The 14,772-nt window shown below is 52.9% G+C and overlaps 1 protein-coding gene across 4 annotated transcripts in view; it reads right to left on the bottom strand.

The window, feature by feature from the left end:
* Nucleotides 1–14,772, bottom strand: part of ZNF512B (zinc finger protein 512B) — a 29,711-nt gene that overhangs the window by 5,560 nt on the left and 9,379 nt on the right. Inside the window, exons 3-13 of one of the 4 annotated variants that reach the window (XM_075571659.1) lie at nt 14,489–14,559; nt 13,875–14,003; nt 10,646–10,809; nt 10,196–10,386; nt 9,462–9,533; nt 8,193–8,306; nt 4,549–4,673; nt 2,480–2,572; nt 2,111–2,209; nt 1,731–1,898; nt 396–590 (exon numbers count right to left, since the gene is read on the bottom strand). In XM_075571659.1, coding sequence (XP_075427774.1) covers nt 396–590; nt 1,731–1,898; nt 2,111–2,209; nt 2,480–2,572; nt 4,549–4,673; nt 8,193–8,306; nt 9,462–9,533; nt 10,196–10,386; nt 10,646–10,809; nt 13,875–14,003; nt 14,489–14,559 — 1,421 coding nt within the window. Of the gene's footprint in view, nt 1–395; nt 591–1,730; nt 1,899–2,110; nt 2,210–2,479; nt 2,573–4,548; nt 4,674–8,192; nt 8,307–9,461; nt 9,540–10,195; nt 10,387–10,645; nt 10,810–13,874; nt 14,004–14,488; nt 14,560–14,772 lie in introns of all 4 variants that reach the window. The other 3 variants (XM_075571661.1, XM_075571662.1, XM_075571660.1) reach the window with 3 other exon arrangements.

Raw genomic sequence — 14,772 nt, 5'->3', positions numbered from 1 at the left:
GATCATTCACAGTAACTGCTACACAATATGCTGCAGACACTTCCAGCAGTGAAGGGGTTTAAATGAGATTATCTTTGTGAGAGGAAATCCTGGTATACAGGCCTTCTCCCCCAAACCAAGCCCAGGGTATCTCTCAGTATATGTCCCTCTCACCCCCCTTCTGTACCTTCAAAATCACTGTGTCAGTATCTACCCCTCTCACCTTCCTCCTGCCCCTCCCTGGGGTATATTTCAGTATCTGCCCCTCTCACCCTCCTCCTGTCCCACCCTGGGGTATATTTCAATTTCTGTCCTCACCCTCCTCCTGCCCCTGCCTGGGGTATATTTCAGAATCTGCCCCTCTCACCCTCATCCTGCCCCTCCCGGGGGCATCTCTCAGTAGCTGCCCCTCTCACCCTCTTGCTGTCGGGCACCAGGTCCTCTCTCATCCTCCTCCTGCTTCCCTCCTTCGCCAGCTCGTCCTCCGCTATCTCCTGGAGGTGAAAGACCGCGACTTGCGCTGACCGGCGTCTGACGCGCCCGCTGGGGGTGCGCTCAAAATCCTCCAGTGCCTCCGCCCCCTGCGCCGACAGCTCCGGCTCCATGGGGGCCTGTGGGGTGAGTGAGGGGACCCACAGGAGGGCAGGACAGTTACCAGGGTAAGAAGGGGCGGAGTGGGAGAGGGCAAAGGAAGAGAGATGAGAGGGCAGTTATAGGCGGTAGTTACCAAAAGCATAATAGAAGTGGCAGGAAGATAATGGGTAGTTATACAAAGCATGGGGTAGTTACAGGAAGCACAGGGGTAGCTATACAGCACATGGGGGTATTTACAGGAAGCACAGGGGTAGTTATACAGAGCATGGGGGTATTTACAGGAAGCACAGGGGTAGTTATACAGAGCATGGGGTAGTTACAGGAAGCACAGGGGTAGTTATATAAAGCATTGGGTAGTTATACAAAGCACAGGGTAGTTATAGGAAGAACAGGAGTAGTTTTGGGTAGTGACAAACATGGGGCGGGGAAAGTTTGGGGCAGTTATTAATAGTGGTGGGCGGTGTGACAAAGGGGCAGTGTAGGTGCAGGGGTTGCAGTGTCACACAGGGGTAGCTGTGTGCAGGGTCATACACAGGGTTGTGTGCAGTAGCACACAGATAGTTGTGTGCAGAGTCACACGAGTTGTTGTGTGCGGGGTGACACACACACGTAGGGGTGTGCGGGGTGACACACATATAGGGGTGTGAGGGGTCACACACACATGTAGGGGTGTGCGGGGTAACATGTAGAGGTGTGTAGGGTGACACTCGCAGGGGTGTACGAGGTGACACACACAAGGGTGTGCGGGGTAACGCATGTAGGGGTGTGCGGGGTGACACACACATGTATGGGTGACGTGGGGTGACACACTCGCAGGGGTGTGCGGGGTGACACACATGTAGGGGTGTGTGGGGTGACATACTTGCACGGGTGACGCGGGGTGACACACGTATGGGTGACGTGGGGTGACACACTCGCAGGGGTGTGCGGGGTGACACACTCGCACGGTTGACGCGGGGTGACACATATGTATGGGTGACGTGGGGTGACACACTTGCAGGGGTGTGCGGGGTGACACACTCGCACGGTTGACGCGAGGTGACACACATGTATGGGTGACGTGGGGTGACACACTTGCAGGGGTGTGCGGGGTGACACACTCGCACGGGTGACGCGGGGTGACACATGTATGGGTGACGCGGGGTGCCGGTCCTCACCGTGCCATGCTCGGAGCGCACATGGTAGTCCCTCCCAGCCTTGGACTGGTACTGCTTGCTGCAGTGCGGGCAGGGGAAGTGCAGCCGGTCTCTCTCGCAGGGATCCCTGCCGCACCGCTGGCCGTGGTACTGATATCCCATGAGGCTGGAGAAGGAGGCTGAGCAGCTCTGGGGAGGTCAGAGACACACTGGTGTAACCCAACTGCTGCACTGCCTCACTGCCAGAACCTCCACATGCAACTATGTATCACACGGGAGTCAGGCAATGGCTGGGTGTATACACTGTTACCTGTGATGACATGTGCATGTATATGTGTATATATCGTCGGTGTGTCTGTATATGTATGTGTCCGTGTGTCTGTGTGTTCTGACCCTGGTACCTTGTTAGGACAGCGTAGTTTCCCCATCTGTTTCAGCACTTTGCGCAGACGCTCGCGCTCCTTCTGCTCATCTAACGGGGCCTCGTCAGTACTGAAACACTGAGAGAGGAAAGAGGGGAGGGGAGGGAGAAGGAGAGAGAGGGAGAGGAGAGGGAGAAGGGGAGAGAGAGGGAGAAGAGGGAGAAGAGGGAGAGGAGAGGGAGAAGAGGAGGAGAGGGAGGGGAGAGAGAGTGGGGGTGTGGGGAGAGAGGGGGGGAGACAGATACTTTGACTGTGGGGTATAGTGTCCACTATTGCCCCTGCTCACAGAGGGGTTTATATCTGCCTCTGTGGCCCTGACATGTAGCAGGTTAGAGTTTTCTCTCTCACCTTGTTCGCGTGTTCGGCCATCGTGTGATAATTCAGACCGGCCTTGGATTTGAACTGTTTCCTGCAGTGCTGGCATTTCAACGCTTCCTGCAGCTGGGAGTGAGAGGCAGGCTAGTTCAGGGGTGCACAGACACACACACACACATACACATACACAAAGACACACACAAGTACACTGACAACATACAAAGACACTCACACATACACACGCACACAGGCACACACACACACACACGAGTACACTGACACACACACACACACGAGTACACTGACAACATACAAAGACACTCACACATACTGTACAAGTACTCTACTAGTTTCTGTAAAGGGTTAAGGGGTTAACTTTGTGGGCTCACTCAGCTTACTCCCCTCCCCATCATGGGATCTATGATGATGACAATATAAGGATATCTAGCCGCCCCTTATGTTCTAGAAGCAGGTTCTTCGGAGTTCTGACCGGGGTCCTCACTGTGAGTCCTGTAAATAGGTTTGTGTGTTTAGTATTATGTATTAAGATGTGTCCTGTCAGCTTTTGTTGTTTCTACTTAGTAACGTGCCCCATCTAATCCAGCGCCTGTTAAAGGAACAGGAAACCTAAGTGGTGGGAGAGAGATGCCACTGGTCCTGGTCTCAGTGTGTTGCCCTTACCACAGCCTGACAGCCACTCTCCTCATAGGGTTGCTGATACTGTAGCCTGCGCTCACATTGAGTCTGCCCGTCCAGCGGCTTCTTACTGCATCCTAACCTCCCTGCAAGCGGTCCCCACTCTATCCTTTGCAATGGGCACTCACGTAACGCACAACCCCTGGATAGGACCCGGAGCTATCAGGGGGTGAAGTCTGGAGAGTTATTATTTGACACGAGTTTCTGTCAAGTTACAGCTTATGTCAATACCTGGGAAGCGTTTTTAGTCGGCTGTCAATTAAGTACATTTGTGTTTTATAAAACTTCCTGGCGCCCGTCTTTTTCTATATACAGCAAGGCCCCGCTTTTCGGCGATCTGCCGGTACCGAGAAGGGGGCCGCCCTGTCTGTGCGTGCGCAGAACGGGGAAGTCCGAGGTCACGCATGCGCAGAATGGGTGGGGTGTCGAGGTTTGCACATGCGCAGAACGAAGGTTGCGCACGCGCCGAGCAGAGGTGGCGCATGCGCAGAAGGGGGAATCGCCGGTTCCGCTTTCCGGGCCCTTAGAACGGAACCCGCCGCATGCCGGGTCCCTCCTGTACCATCATCCACGCTCAGCCTGCACCTACCCAGCACCCTGCAAAGGCCCCAGAGATGGAGAACTGCCAGTGTATATATGTAGTTACACCCACGCAAAGCCTGCACCCACCCAGCACTCTGCAAACGCCCCAGAGACGGAGCACTGCCAGTGTATATATATATATATGTAGTTACACCCACGCAAAGCCTGCACCCACCCAGCACCCTGCAAAGGCCCCAGAGACGGAGCACTGCCAGTGTATATATGTAGTTACACCCACGCAAAGCCTGCACCCACCCAGCACTCTGCAAACGCCCCAGAGACGGAGCACTGCCAGTGTATATATATATATGTAGTTACACCCACGCAAAGCCTGCACCCACCCAGCACTCTGCAAAGGCCTCAGAGACGGAGCACTGCCAGTGTACATTACTCAGCTGATGCGATCTCCTTTAGAGCCGGGTAAGGAGGGGTTACACACACATACACAGGTACACATACTCGTGCACAGACACAAACACACAGGTACACAGACCCATGCACAAACACATACTCATGCACAGACACCCACACATACACAGACTCATGCACAGACACACATACACTGGTACACAGGTATACAGACACACAGGTATACAGACTCGTGCAGACACACACGTACACAGACACGCATACACAGGTAAACAGACTTGTGCACAGACACACACACACAAGTACTCAGAAACCCATACACTCGTGCACAGACACACACAGACACAGACACACACAGATTCAAGTACAAAAACACACAGATACACACACCAACAAAAAACCACAAAGACCTGAAAACAAACACGCGTGTTTCACACAGACGGGTAGCATCTCACCTGCTCACACACGCTCATGTGCTTCCTCAGACCTGCCATGGTTTTGCGGGTGACAGACGCACAGTTAGGACATGTGACTTCCCCCCTCTCGCTGATCTGATGCTGCCACTTGTCTTCAACACTGCCTGGTACAGAGGCAGAGACACAGGTAATATCTGCACCCCCCCGAGACATCAACCGAGCCCCCCAACCCTAACCCAACACTGCCTGGTACAGAGGCAGAGACACAGGTAATATCTGCACCCCCCCCCCCCCGAGACATCACCGAGCCCCCCAACCCTTACCCAACACTGCCTGGTACAGAGGCAGAGACACAGGTAATATCTGCACCCCCCCCCGAGACATCACCGAGCCCCCCAACCCTTACCCAACACTGCCTGGTACAGAGGCAGAGACACAGGTAATATCTGCACCCCCCCAAGACATCACCGAGCCCCCCAACCCAACACTGCCTGGTACAGAGGCAGAGACACAGGTAATATCTGCACCCCCCGAGACATCAACCGAGCCCCCCAACCCAACACTGCCTGGTACAGAGGCAGAGACACAGGTAATATCTGCACCCCCCCCCCCGAGACATCAACCGAGCTCCCCAACCCAACACTGCCTGGTACAGAGGCAGAGACACAGGTAATATCTGCACCCCCCCCGAGACATCACCGAGCCCCCCAACCCAACACTGCCTGGTACAGAGGCAGAGACACAGGTAATATCTGCACCCCCCCGAGATATCACCGAGCCCCCCAACCCAACACTGCCTGGTACAGAGGCAGAGACACAGGTAATATCTGCACCCCCTCCCGAGACATCACCGAGCCCCCCAACCCAACACTGCCTGGTACAGAGGCAGAGACACAGGTAATATCTGCACCCCCCCCGAGATATCACCGAGCCCCCCAACCCAACACTGCCTGGTACAGAGGCAGAGACACAGGTAATATCTGCACCCCCCCCCCCGAGACATCAACCGAGCCCCCCAACCCAACACTGCCTGGTACAGAGGCAGAGACACAGGTAATATCTGCACCCCCCCGAGATATCACCGAGCCCCCCAACCCAACACTGCCTGGTACAGATCAGAGACACAGGTAATATCTGCACCCCCCGAGACATCAACCGAGCCCCCCCAACCCTTACCCAACACTGCCTGGTACAGAGACAGACACAGGTAATATCTGCACCCCCCCGAGACATCACCGAGCCCCCCAACCCAACACTTCCTGGTACAGAGGCAGAGACACAGGTAATATCTGCACCCCCCGAGACATCAACCGAGCCCCCCAACCCAACACTGCCTGGTACAGAGGCAGAGACACAGGTAATATCTGCACCCCCCGAGACATCAACCGAGCCCCCCCAACCCTTACCCAACACTGCCTGGTACAGAGACAGACACAGGTAATATCTGCACCCCCCCGAGATATCACCGAGCCCCCCAACCCAACACTGCCTGGTACAGAGGCAGAGACACAGGTAATATCTGCACCCCCCGAGACATCAACCGAGCCCCCCCAACCCTTACCCAACACTGCCTGGTACAGAGACAGACACAGGTAATATCTGCACCCCCCCGAGATATCACCGAGCCCCCCAACCCAACACTTCCTGGTACAGAGGCAGAGACACAGGTAATATCTGCACCCCCCGAGACATCAACCGAGCCCCCCAACCCAACACTGCCTGGTACAGAGGCAGAGACACAGGTAATATCTGCACCCCCCGAGACATCACCGAGCCCCCCAACCCTAACCCAACACTGCCTGGTACAGAGGCAGAGACACAGGTAATATCTGCACCCCCGAGACATCACCGAGCCCCCCAACCCTAACCCAACACTGCCTGGTACAGAGGCAGAGACACAGGTAATATCTGCACCCCCCGAGACATCAACCGAGCCCCCCAACCCTAACTCAACACTGCCTGGTACAGAGGCAGAGACACAGGTAATATCTGCACCCCCCCCCCCCCCGAGACATCAACCGAGCCCCCCAACCCTAACCCAACACTGCCTGGTACAGAGGCAGAGACACAGGTAATATCTGCACCCCCCCGAGACATCAACCGAGCCCCCCAACCCTAACCCAACACTGCCTGGTACAGAGGCAGAGACACAGGTAATATCTGCACCCCCCGAGACATCAACCGAGCCCCCCAACCCAACACTGCCTGGTACAGAGGCAGAGACACAGGTAATATCTGCACCCCCCCGAGACATCAACCGAGCCCCCCAACCCTAACCCAACACTGCCTGGTACAGAGGCAGAGACACAGGTAATATCTGCACCCCCCCGAGACATCAACCGAGCCCCCCAACCCTAACCCAACACTGCCTGGTACAGAGGCAGAGACACAGGTAATATCTGCACCCCCCGAGACATCAACCGAGCCCCCCAACCCAACACTGCCTGGTACAGAGGCAGAGACACAGGTAATATCTGCACCCCCCCCCCGAGACATCAGCCGAGCCCCCCAACCCTAACCCAACACTGCCTGGTACAGAGGCAGAGACACAGGTAATATCTGCACCCCCGAGACATCACCGAGCCCCCCAACCCTAACCCAACACTGCCTGGTACAGAGGCAGAGACACAGGTAATATCTGCACCCCCCCCCGAGACATCAGCCGAGCCCCCCAACCCAACACTGCCTGGTACAGAGGCAGAGACACAGGTAATATCTGCACCCCCCCGAGACATCAACTGAGCCCCCCCAACCCTTACCCAACACTGCCTGGTACAGAGACAGACACAGGTAATATCTGCAACCCCCCCCCCCCCCGAGACATCGACAGCCCGACCGCCCCTCAAACACCCGAGCCTCCTTACCCAATACATTACCGACAATCCCATCCATTTCCATGGAGAGTGTTCCCACTAATCCTTTGGGAAGCGCTGTGTACACGGGCGGGATCACACAAACCAAGATATACATACAGAATGAGGACAGACCCCGCGTTCCGATCCACGCTCCGTAAAGGGACGTAACATGGCATTAATAATAATAATAATCAGTGTTCGACAAACCTATACATTTGCTCGCCCCGGGCGAGTGGATTTAACCCCCGGGCGAGTAAATATTGGCCCAAGCAGCACACGTTTGGTACTAGGTGGCAAGTAGATTTTTTTTGTGTGGCGAGTAGATTTTTTTTGTGTGGCGAGTAGATTTTTTTTGTGTGGCGAGTAGATTTTTTTTGTGTGGCGAGTAGATTTTTTGGTGATTTGTCAACCACTGATAATAATAATAACTTTATTTCACACCGCGCTTTTCTCCCAATGGGACTCACAGCGCGTCACAGTATCGCGCGGTACGCAGCGCGTAGGGCACAGTCCTTGCCCAGAGGAGCTTACAACCTATGTTTTTGGTGACTTACCCGGGGTCACAAGTCCGCAAAGGCCACCAACAGCCCAGGTATTAGTGATATCCCTGCTTCAGCACAGGTGGCTCAATCAGTGGCTCAGTCGAAGACTGAGCCACTGATTGAGCCACCTGTGCTGAAGCAGGGATATCCTTAATCCGTGCCTCAGTCATTATGACTGAGCCACCTGTGCTGAAGCAGGGATATCCTAAACCTGACCTGTTGGTGGCCCTAGAAAACTGGAGTTGGCCACTTTCACGAGAGGCGCAGCTGCAGTACACTTTCTTACCTGGAGGAGGCGCTGTGTTCTCTCGCCTGACGCCCGAGCCCCTCATCTCCTGCATTCTACCCCCTCCGATCCTTCCACGTCTCCCCCTCGATTTATCCTCCGCCTTCCCCAGACCTGTAGTGAGAAGGGGCCAGGTGTGCAGAGAGCTGTGTGTTTGGGATCGAAGCTGGGGCGGCAGGTGGTGTTTTAACAAGTGGACGCAATTGATGTCACGCAGGGTGACTGATTTGTTATATGTCGTGTTGGCGTCAAATGTCAACCGTTGTGTGCATATGAACAAGAGACCCGTGAGGTTTGGAAAGCTCTGTACACGTAAGGAAGAGACCTGTGAGGTTTGGAATGCTCTGAACATGTGAAGAAGAGACCTGTGAGGTTTGGGAAGCTCTGTATGTACATGTGAAGAAGAGACCTGTGAGGTTTGGGAAGCTCTGTATGTACATGTGAAGAAGAGACCTGTGAGGTTTTGGTAGCTATGTACATGTGAAGAAGAGACCTGTGAGGTTTGGGAAGCTCTGTATGTACATGTGAAGAAGAGACCTGTGAGGTTTGAGAAGCTCTGTATGTACATGTGAAGAAGAGACCTGTGAGGTTTGGGAAGCTCTGTATGTACATGTGAAGAAGAGACCTGTGAGGTTTGGGAAGCTCTGTATGTACATGTGAAGAAGAGACCTGTGAGGTTTGGGAAGCTCTGTATGTACATATGAAGAAGAGACCTGTGAGGTTTGAGAAGCTCTGTATGTACATGTGAAGACGAGACCTGTGAGGTTTTGGTAGCTATGTACATGTGAAGAAGAGACCTGTGAGGTTTGGGAAGCTCTGTATGTACATGTGAAGACGAGACCTGTGAGGTTTGGGAAGCTATGTATGTACATGTGAGGAAGAGACCTTTGAGGTTTGGGAAGCTCTGTATGTACATGTGAAGAAGAGACCTGTGAGGTTTGGGAAGCTCTGTATGTACATGTGAAGAAGAGACCTGTGAGGTTTTGGTAGCTATGTACATGTGAAGAAGAGACCTGTGAGGTTTGGGAAGCTCTGTATGTACATGTGAAGAAGAGACCTGTGAGGTTTGGGAAGCTCTGTATGTACATGTGAAGAAGAGACCTGTGAGGTTTTGGAAGCTATGTACATGTGAAGATGAGACCTGTGAGGTTTGGGAAGCTCTGTATGTACATCTGAAGAAGAGACCTGTGAGGTGTGTAATGAATAGGGTGTAGTAAAGGTATAAGGACCCCCCTCTCGCCTCACGCCCGCCCTCTTCCTCCTCCTCACCTTTCAGGCCGAAGGTCCCTGTGATGGACGGTTGCTCCCCTGTGAACTTCTTTGGCGTTTTCTGTTTCCTTCCTGACTCAAGAGAGAAAAGACAAAGAAAGTACCGGGAAATCATCCCAAGCAGAGAGAGGGAGCCGGAGAACGTCTGCCGTGTAATGGGCGGCCATGAGCGGCGGTGCCTCTCGTACCCCCCTTCAAGCTGTGCCATTAGCTGACGGGCATAATGCATGGGCAAGTGTCAATGGCTACTGTATATAATATGGTGCCTTGGGGGGTGTACTTCCTCGCCCTTGAAACAGCAACAAACATGGGGAGAGAGGGAAGGAAGGGGAGAGAGGGAGAGAGGGAGAGAGAAGGAGAGAGAAGGAGAGAGGGAGAGAGAGGGAGAGAGAGAGAGAGAGAGAGATAAGGAGAGAGATAAGGAGAGAAGGAGAGAGAAGGTGGGTGAGACAGAAGGTGGGAGAGAGAGAAGGTGGGAAGGAGAGAGAGAGAAGGTGGGAAGGAGAGAGAGAGGAGGGAAGGAGAGAGAGAGCGAGGGAAAGAGAGAGAGAGAGCGAAGGAAAGAGAGAGAGAGAGAGCGAAGGAAAGAGAGAGAGGGAGAAACAAATAGAGAGAGGGGGGAAAAAGGGAGAGAAACAAAGAGGTAGTAGGGATGAGGTCCATTTAGGGATGAGGTCCATTTAGGGATGAGGTCCATATAGGGATGAGGTCCATATGCACTGGCCCCTCCTTACTATGCCTCATGCGTCCTGGATCCTCATCAGATAGGCGCGCCCCTCCCTGTTTGACGCTGCGGCTGTGGGGGGAGCACTCACTGCTGCCGGGGGCGTCCCCGAACTGGGGGGAGCACTCTCCATTCTCGGGGGGCTTCCTCAGCTTGGCCTGCTTGGAATGTCTGTGTGGGGAGAAGATGCTCTGTCCGGCTCTGGGGAGAGATACAAAGGGGGTGACGCTTTAAAGACCCTCCCACACATACACACAATGACACTGTATGCCCCCTCTACTATTGCAGTGCTGCCTGCTCCCCCCCAACACACACAGCTTAGTCACCGCACCCCAATCTTTCCCTGCCCTTAATATTGCCGTGCTCATCCTCTCCTCCCTCTCCCCACACATACTCCTCTGCAGCCCCCCCCCCCTGCGATTCACTGCTCCCCCTTGCACATTGGGGATGCATGAAGCACCTTTTCTGGCCCCCGCTCCGGGCCGCAGGATTGGGGGGTCTCTTCTCTCTGCTGCTCCCCCTGTCTGAGTGATTCCAAACCAGGTGCTTCTCCAGCTGGGACTTCGAGGCAAAGGCAGCTTCACAGCAACCGCAGGCGAAGAGGAGGCGTGACGAGAGCGCTGCCTGCGGGGGAAGAGATCGTCAGGGTGAGAGAAGAGACAGGCAGAGGGCTGCCTTCCGTGAGAGAGACCATCGGGGAGAAAAGAGACAATTAGTTGCAGTGAGTGCTAATGAGTATCAGTGGGTCACAGTCGGTATCAGTGGGTCACAGTCGGTATCAGTGGGTCACAGTCGGTATCAGTGGGTCACAGTCGGTATCAGTGGGTAACAGTCGGTATCAGTGGGTCACAGTCGGTATCAGTGGGTCACAGTCGGTATCAGTGGGTCACAGTCAGTATCAGTGGGTCACAGTCGGTATTAATGGGTCACAGTCGGTATCAATGGGTCACAGTCTGTGTCAGTGGGTCACAGTCGGTGTCAGTGGGTCACAGTCGGTGTCAGTGGATCACAGTCGGTGTCAGTGGGTCACAGTCGGTGTCAGTGGATCACAGTTGGTGTCAGTGGGTCACAGTCGGTATCAGTGGGTCACAGTCGGAGTCAATGGGTCACAGTGAATGTCAGTGGGTCACAGTTGGTGTCTGTGGGTCACAGTTGGTGTCAGTGGGTCACAGTCGGTATCAGTGGGTCACAGTCGGTATCAGTGGGTCACAGTCGGTGTCAATGGGTCACAGTCGGTGTCAATGGGTCACAGTGAATGTCAGTGGGTCACAGTTGGTGTCAGTGGGTCACAGCAGACAAGCTAGAAGTAATGGTTGCAAGTTCTCCTAGCGATCCGGTCAGTCTCCCATGAGCAACACAACGATATACACACACAAGGGCAAACGTAGGAAATGTTAACCTTACGCATTTCGCGATAAAATGATTCGCTTCCTCAGGGACATGATAATGACATGATAATGACATGACAATGACATGACAATGACATGACAATGACATGACAATGACATGACAATGACATGATAATGACATGATAATGACATGATAATGACATCACGCCTCCGAGGCAGCGAATCATTTTTCCGTTTGTGTTGCTTATTAGAGACTGGCCGCATCACTAGGAGAACTTGCAGCCGGACGACCGACTGCGGGACAGTGTGAGGGAGCACAGAGGACCCGGACAGTCAGCCTGCAAGCAGCGTGCGTCAGTACGCGAATGCGTGATGTCATCACGCAAGGCGGAGCTAGTGAAAACCAGGAAAAGTGGTGAGGTGAGGACACCGGCATCGCTGCACAAGCCCCAGCGACACGCGGACACCAGCAGCAACATGGACCTGAAGAATGGAGTCCCCAGGGTCCATAACCAAATACAATTATTCACAACGCGCCAAAGGATGGAAAATGTGTGAGCGGCGCGCCAGGGGCCAGCTTTATATGTTTTAATACATCTTACTGTGGATCTGTGCTATGTTGCCTTCTCTTCCTATTGTATAATCATTGATGTAACTAACGCATGGATTCCTGCCATCCACTGTCATCTAAAGAGCTTTGCTTCCTACCAAGACACACTAGTATTGTGAGTCTGTATCATTGAAAGGAGCACAATTGTGTTTTATAAAAGTGCACTGCATGATAGCGAGGGGTTACATTTCCAACAAAAGCTTCTCCCATCGAGGATGTTCTTTAATTAATGTTACCACCACCGTTGGTGTTCATTGTCTACATCTATGGTGTCCCCAATATCAGATGTTCTCGTTACTCAATGTCCATTATTATGGGGATGTTCGCATGTACTATCTCTGCTGTTTGATACTATACATGGTTCTTTTTGGACTTTCGATTCACATATTGCACTGGGCATTGACCGTTGGAGACCAGCGTCAAAGAGGACTATTGCCCATTTAGGCATATTAAGTTTAAGGAGATGGAGCGCCATCCACGAGGATATAGCCAAGAGGCAACCAGAGACGTGATTGCAGGAGAGAGGGTAGGGTGGATATATCTGCGTATCTTCTGCATGGCGATGATATCTAAAGCCAAAGAAGTTGATGAGGTCACCAAGTGATAGTGTGTAGAGAGAGAAAGGGAGAGGTCCCCGAACAGAGACCTCAGGCTTAACCCAAGTGCCCAATATCAGGCAAACAAGATCTTATCTAGCATTAAACGGGTATGGATAGAAGGGAAATAAGCATAAGTATGCCAGTGTATACAACATTAGTAAGGCTGCATCTTAAGAACAGTTTTGGGCACCACTCCAAAAAAGAAAGACATGATGGAACTAGAGAAAGTCCAGAGAAGAGCCACCAAATGAATAAAGGGGATGGATAATCTGATTTATGAGGAGAGGCTAGCTAAATTACATTTGTTCACATTAGAAAAGAGGCGTCTAAGAGGGGATATGATAACTATATATAAATATATTTGGGGTTAATACAGGGAGAATTCAAAAGAACTATTCATCCCAAGGGCAGTACAAATGACACGGGGGCATCCCTTAAGGTTGGAGGATAGGCGATTTCACCAGCAACAAAGGAAAGGGATCTTTACAGTAAGGGCAGTTACAATGTGGGATTCATTACCCATGGAGACTGGGATGGCTGATACAATAGATATGTTCCAAAAAAAAGGTTGGACATCTTTTTAGAAAGCAAAGGTATACGGGGATATACCAAATAAGTAAACATGGGAAGGACGTTGACCCAGGGAGGAATCTGATTGCCAATATTTGGAGTCAGGAAGGAATGTATTTTCCCCTTATGAGACAGCATTGGATGATGTGTCACTGGGGGTTTGTGTTTGCCTTCCTCTGGATCCATATACTGTAAGTACAGATGTAGGATAAAGTATCTGTTATCAAAATTAACCATAGGTTGAACTAGATGGAAGCATGTCTTTTTTCAACCTCATCTACTATGTAACTATGTAACTATGTAACAGTCAGTATTCATAGGTCACATTCCATATCAGTAGGTCAGAGTGGGTATATGTGTCACACTCAGTATCAGTGGGTCAGAGTGGGTATATGTGTCACACTCAGTATCAGTGGGTCAGAGTGGGTATATGTGTCACAGTCAGTATCAGTGGGTCACAGTCAGTATAGGTGGGTGACAGTGGATCATAGTGTGTAAGTGGGTCACAGTCGGTATCAGTGGGTCATAGTGAGTATCGTTGAGTCACAGTGCAGTACTCACACCCTGGCAGCGCTGGTAATGATATTTCAAGCTGTAGATGCTGGGGAATTCCAGCCAGCAGCCGGAACTCGGACATCTCACCCGGGACCCCGACTTGAACTTCTCCTTCCACTGACTCAGCAGCGTGGCCTGAGAGAGAGTGCGGATGTCAGTGCTGGTCAGGGGGGTCAAGGCAGGTGGGTCAGTGCAGGGGGGTCAGTGCAGGGCAGGAGGGTCAGGGGAGGGCAGGGGTGTCAGGGGAGGGCAGGGATGTCAGGGGAGGGCAGGGGTGTCAGGGGAGGGCAGGGATATCAGGGGAGGGCAGTGGGGTCGGGGGAGGGCAGGGGGGTCGGTAGGGCAGGGGGATCAGGGGAGGGCAGGGTAGTCAGGGGAGGGCATGGGGGTCCGTGCTGGGCAGGTGGGTCAGTGCTGGTCAGGGGGGTCAGTGCAGGGCAGGCGGGTCAGTACAGGGCAAACGGGGCAGGGGAGGGAAGGTCAGTGAAGGGGAGGAGGGGTCAGTGCTGAGCAGAGGGGTCAGTGGAGAGATCATTGCTCATTGCTGGGGGGGGTTAGGGCTGTCCCAAGGGCTCTTTGCTAACTGATCACTTGCCCCCTCCTCAACCCCCCGCAGTTACCGGGATCCCCCTCAGCTCTTGTCTCTCTGCTCTCGGGGTTCTCTGATCCGCACCCTTGTTGCAGGAATCACCTGCAAACAGTATATATGAATCAGCAAAAATACCAGAGATCCCAAAGAGAGACTTGTGACCTGGAGCCTGTGTCCCCTCCCGCAGGGTGACACAGTAACACAGACAGTAACACATATATATATAATGAAGAGTGAACAGGGTGACACAGTAACACAGACAGTAACACATATATATATATAATGAAGATTATAACAGAGTGAGCAGGGTGACAC

The sequence above is a fragment of the Ascaphus truei genome, chromosome 15 (genome assembly GCF_040206685.1).
Source record: "Ascaphus truei isolate aAscTru1 chromosome 15, aAscTru1.hap1, whole genome shotgun sequence".
Classification (NCBI taxonomy): domain Eukaryota; kingdom Metazoa; phylum Chordata; class Amphibia; order Anura; family Ascaphidae; genus Ascaphus; species Ascaphus truei.
Note: the sequence above shows the minus strand (reverse complement) of the source record. Positions and strands in the feature narration are given on the sequence as shown.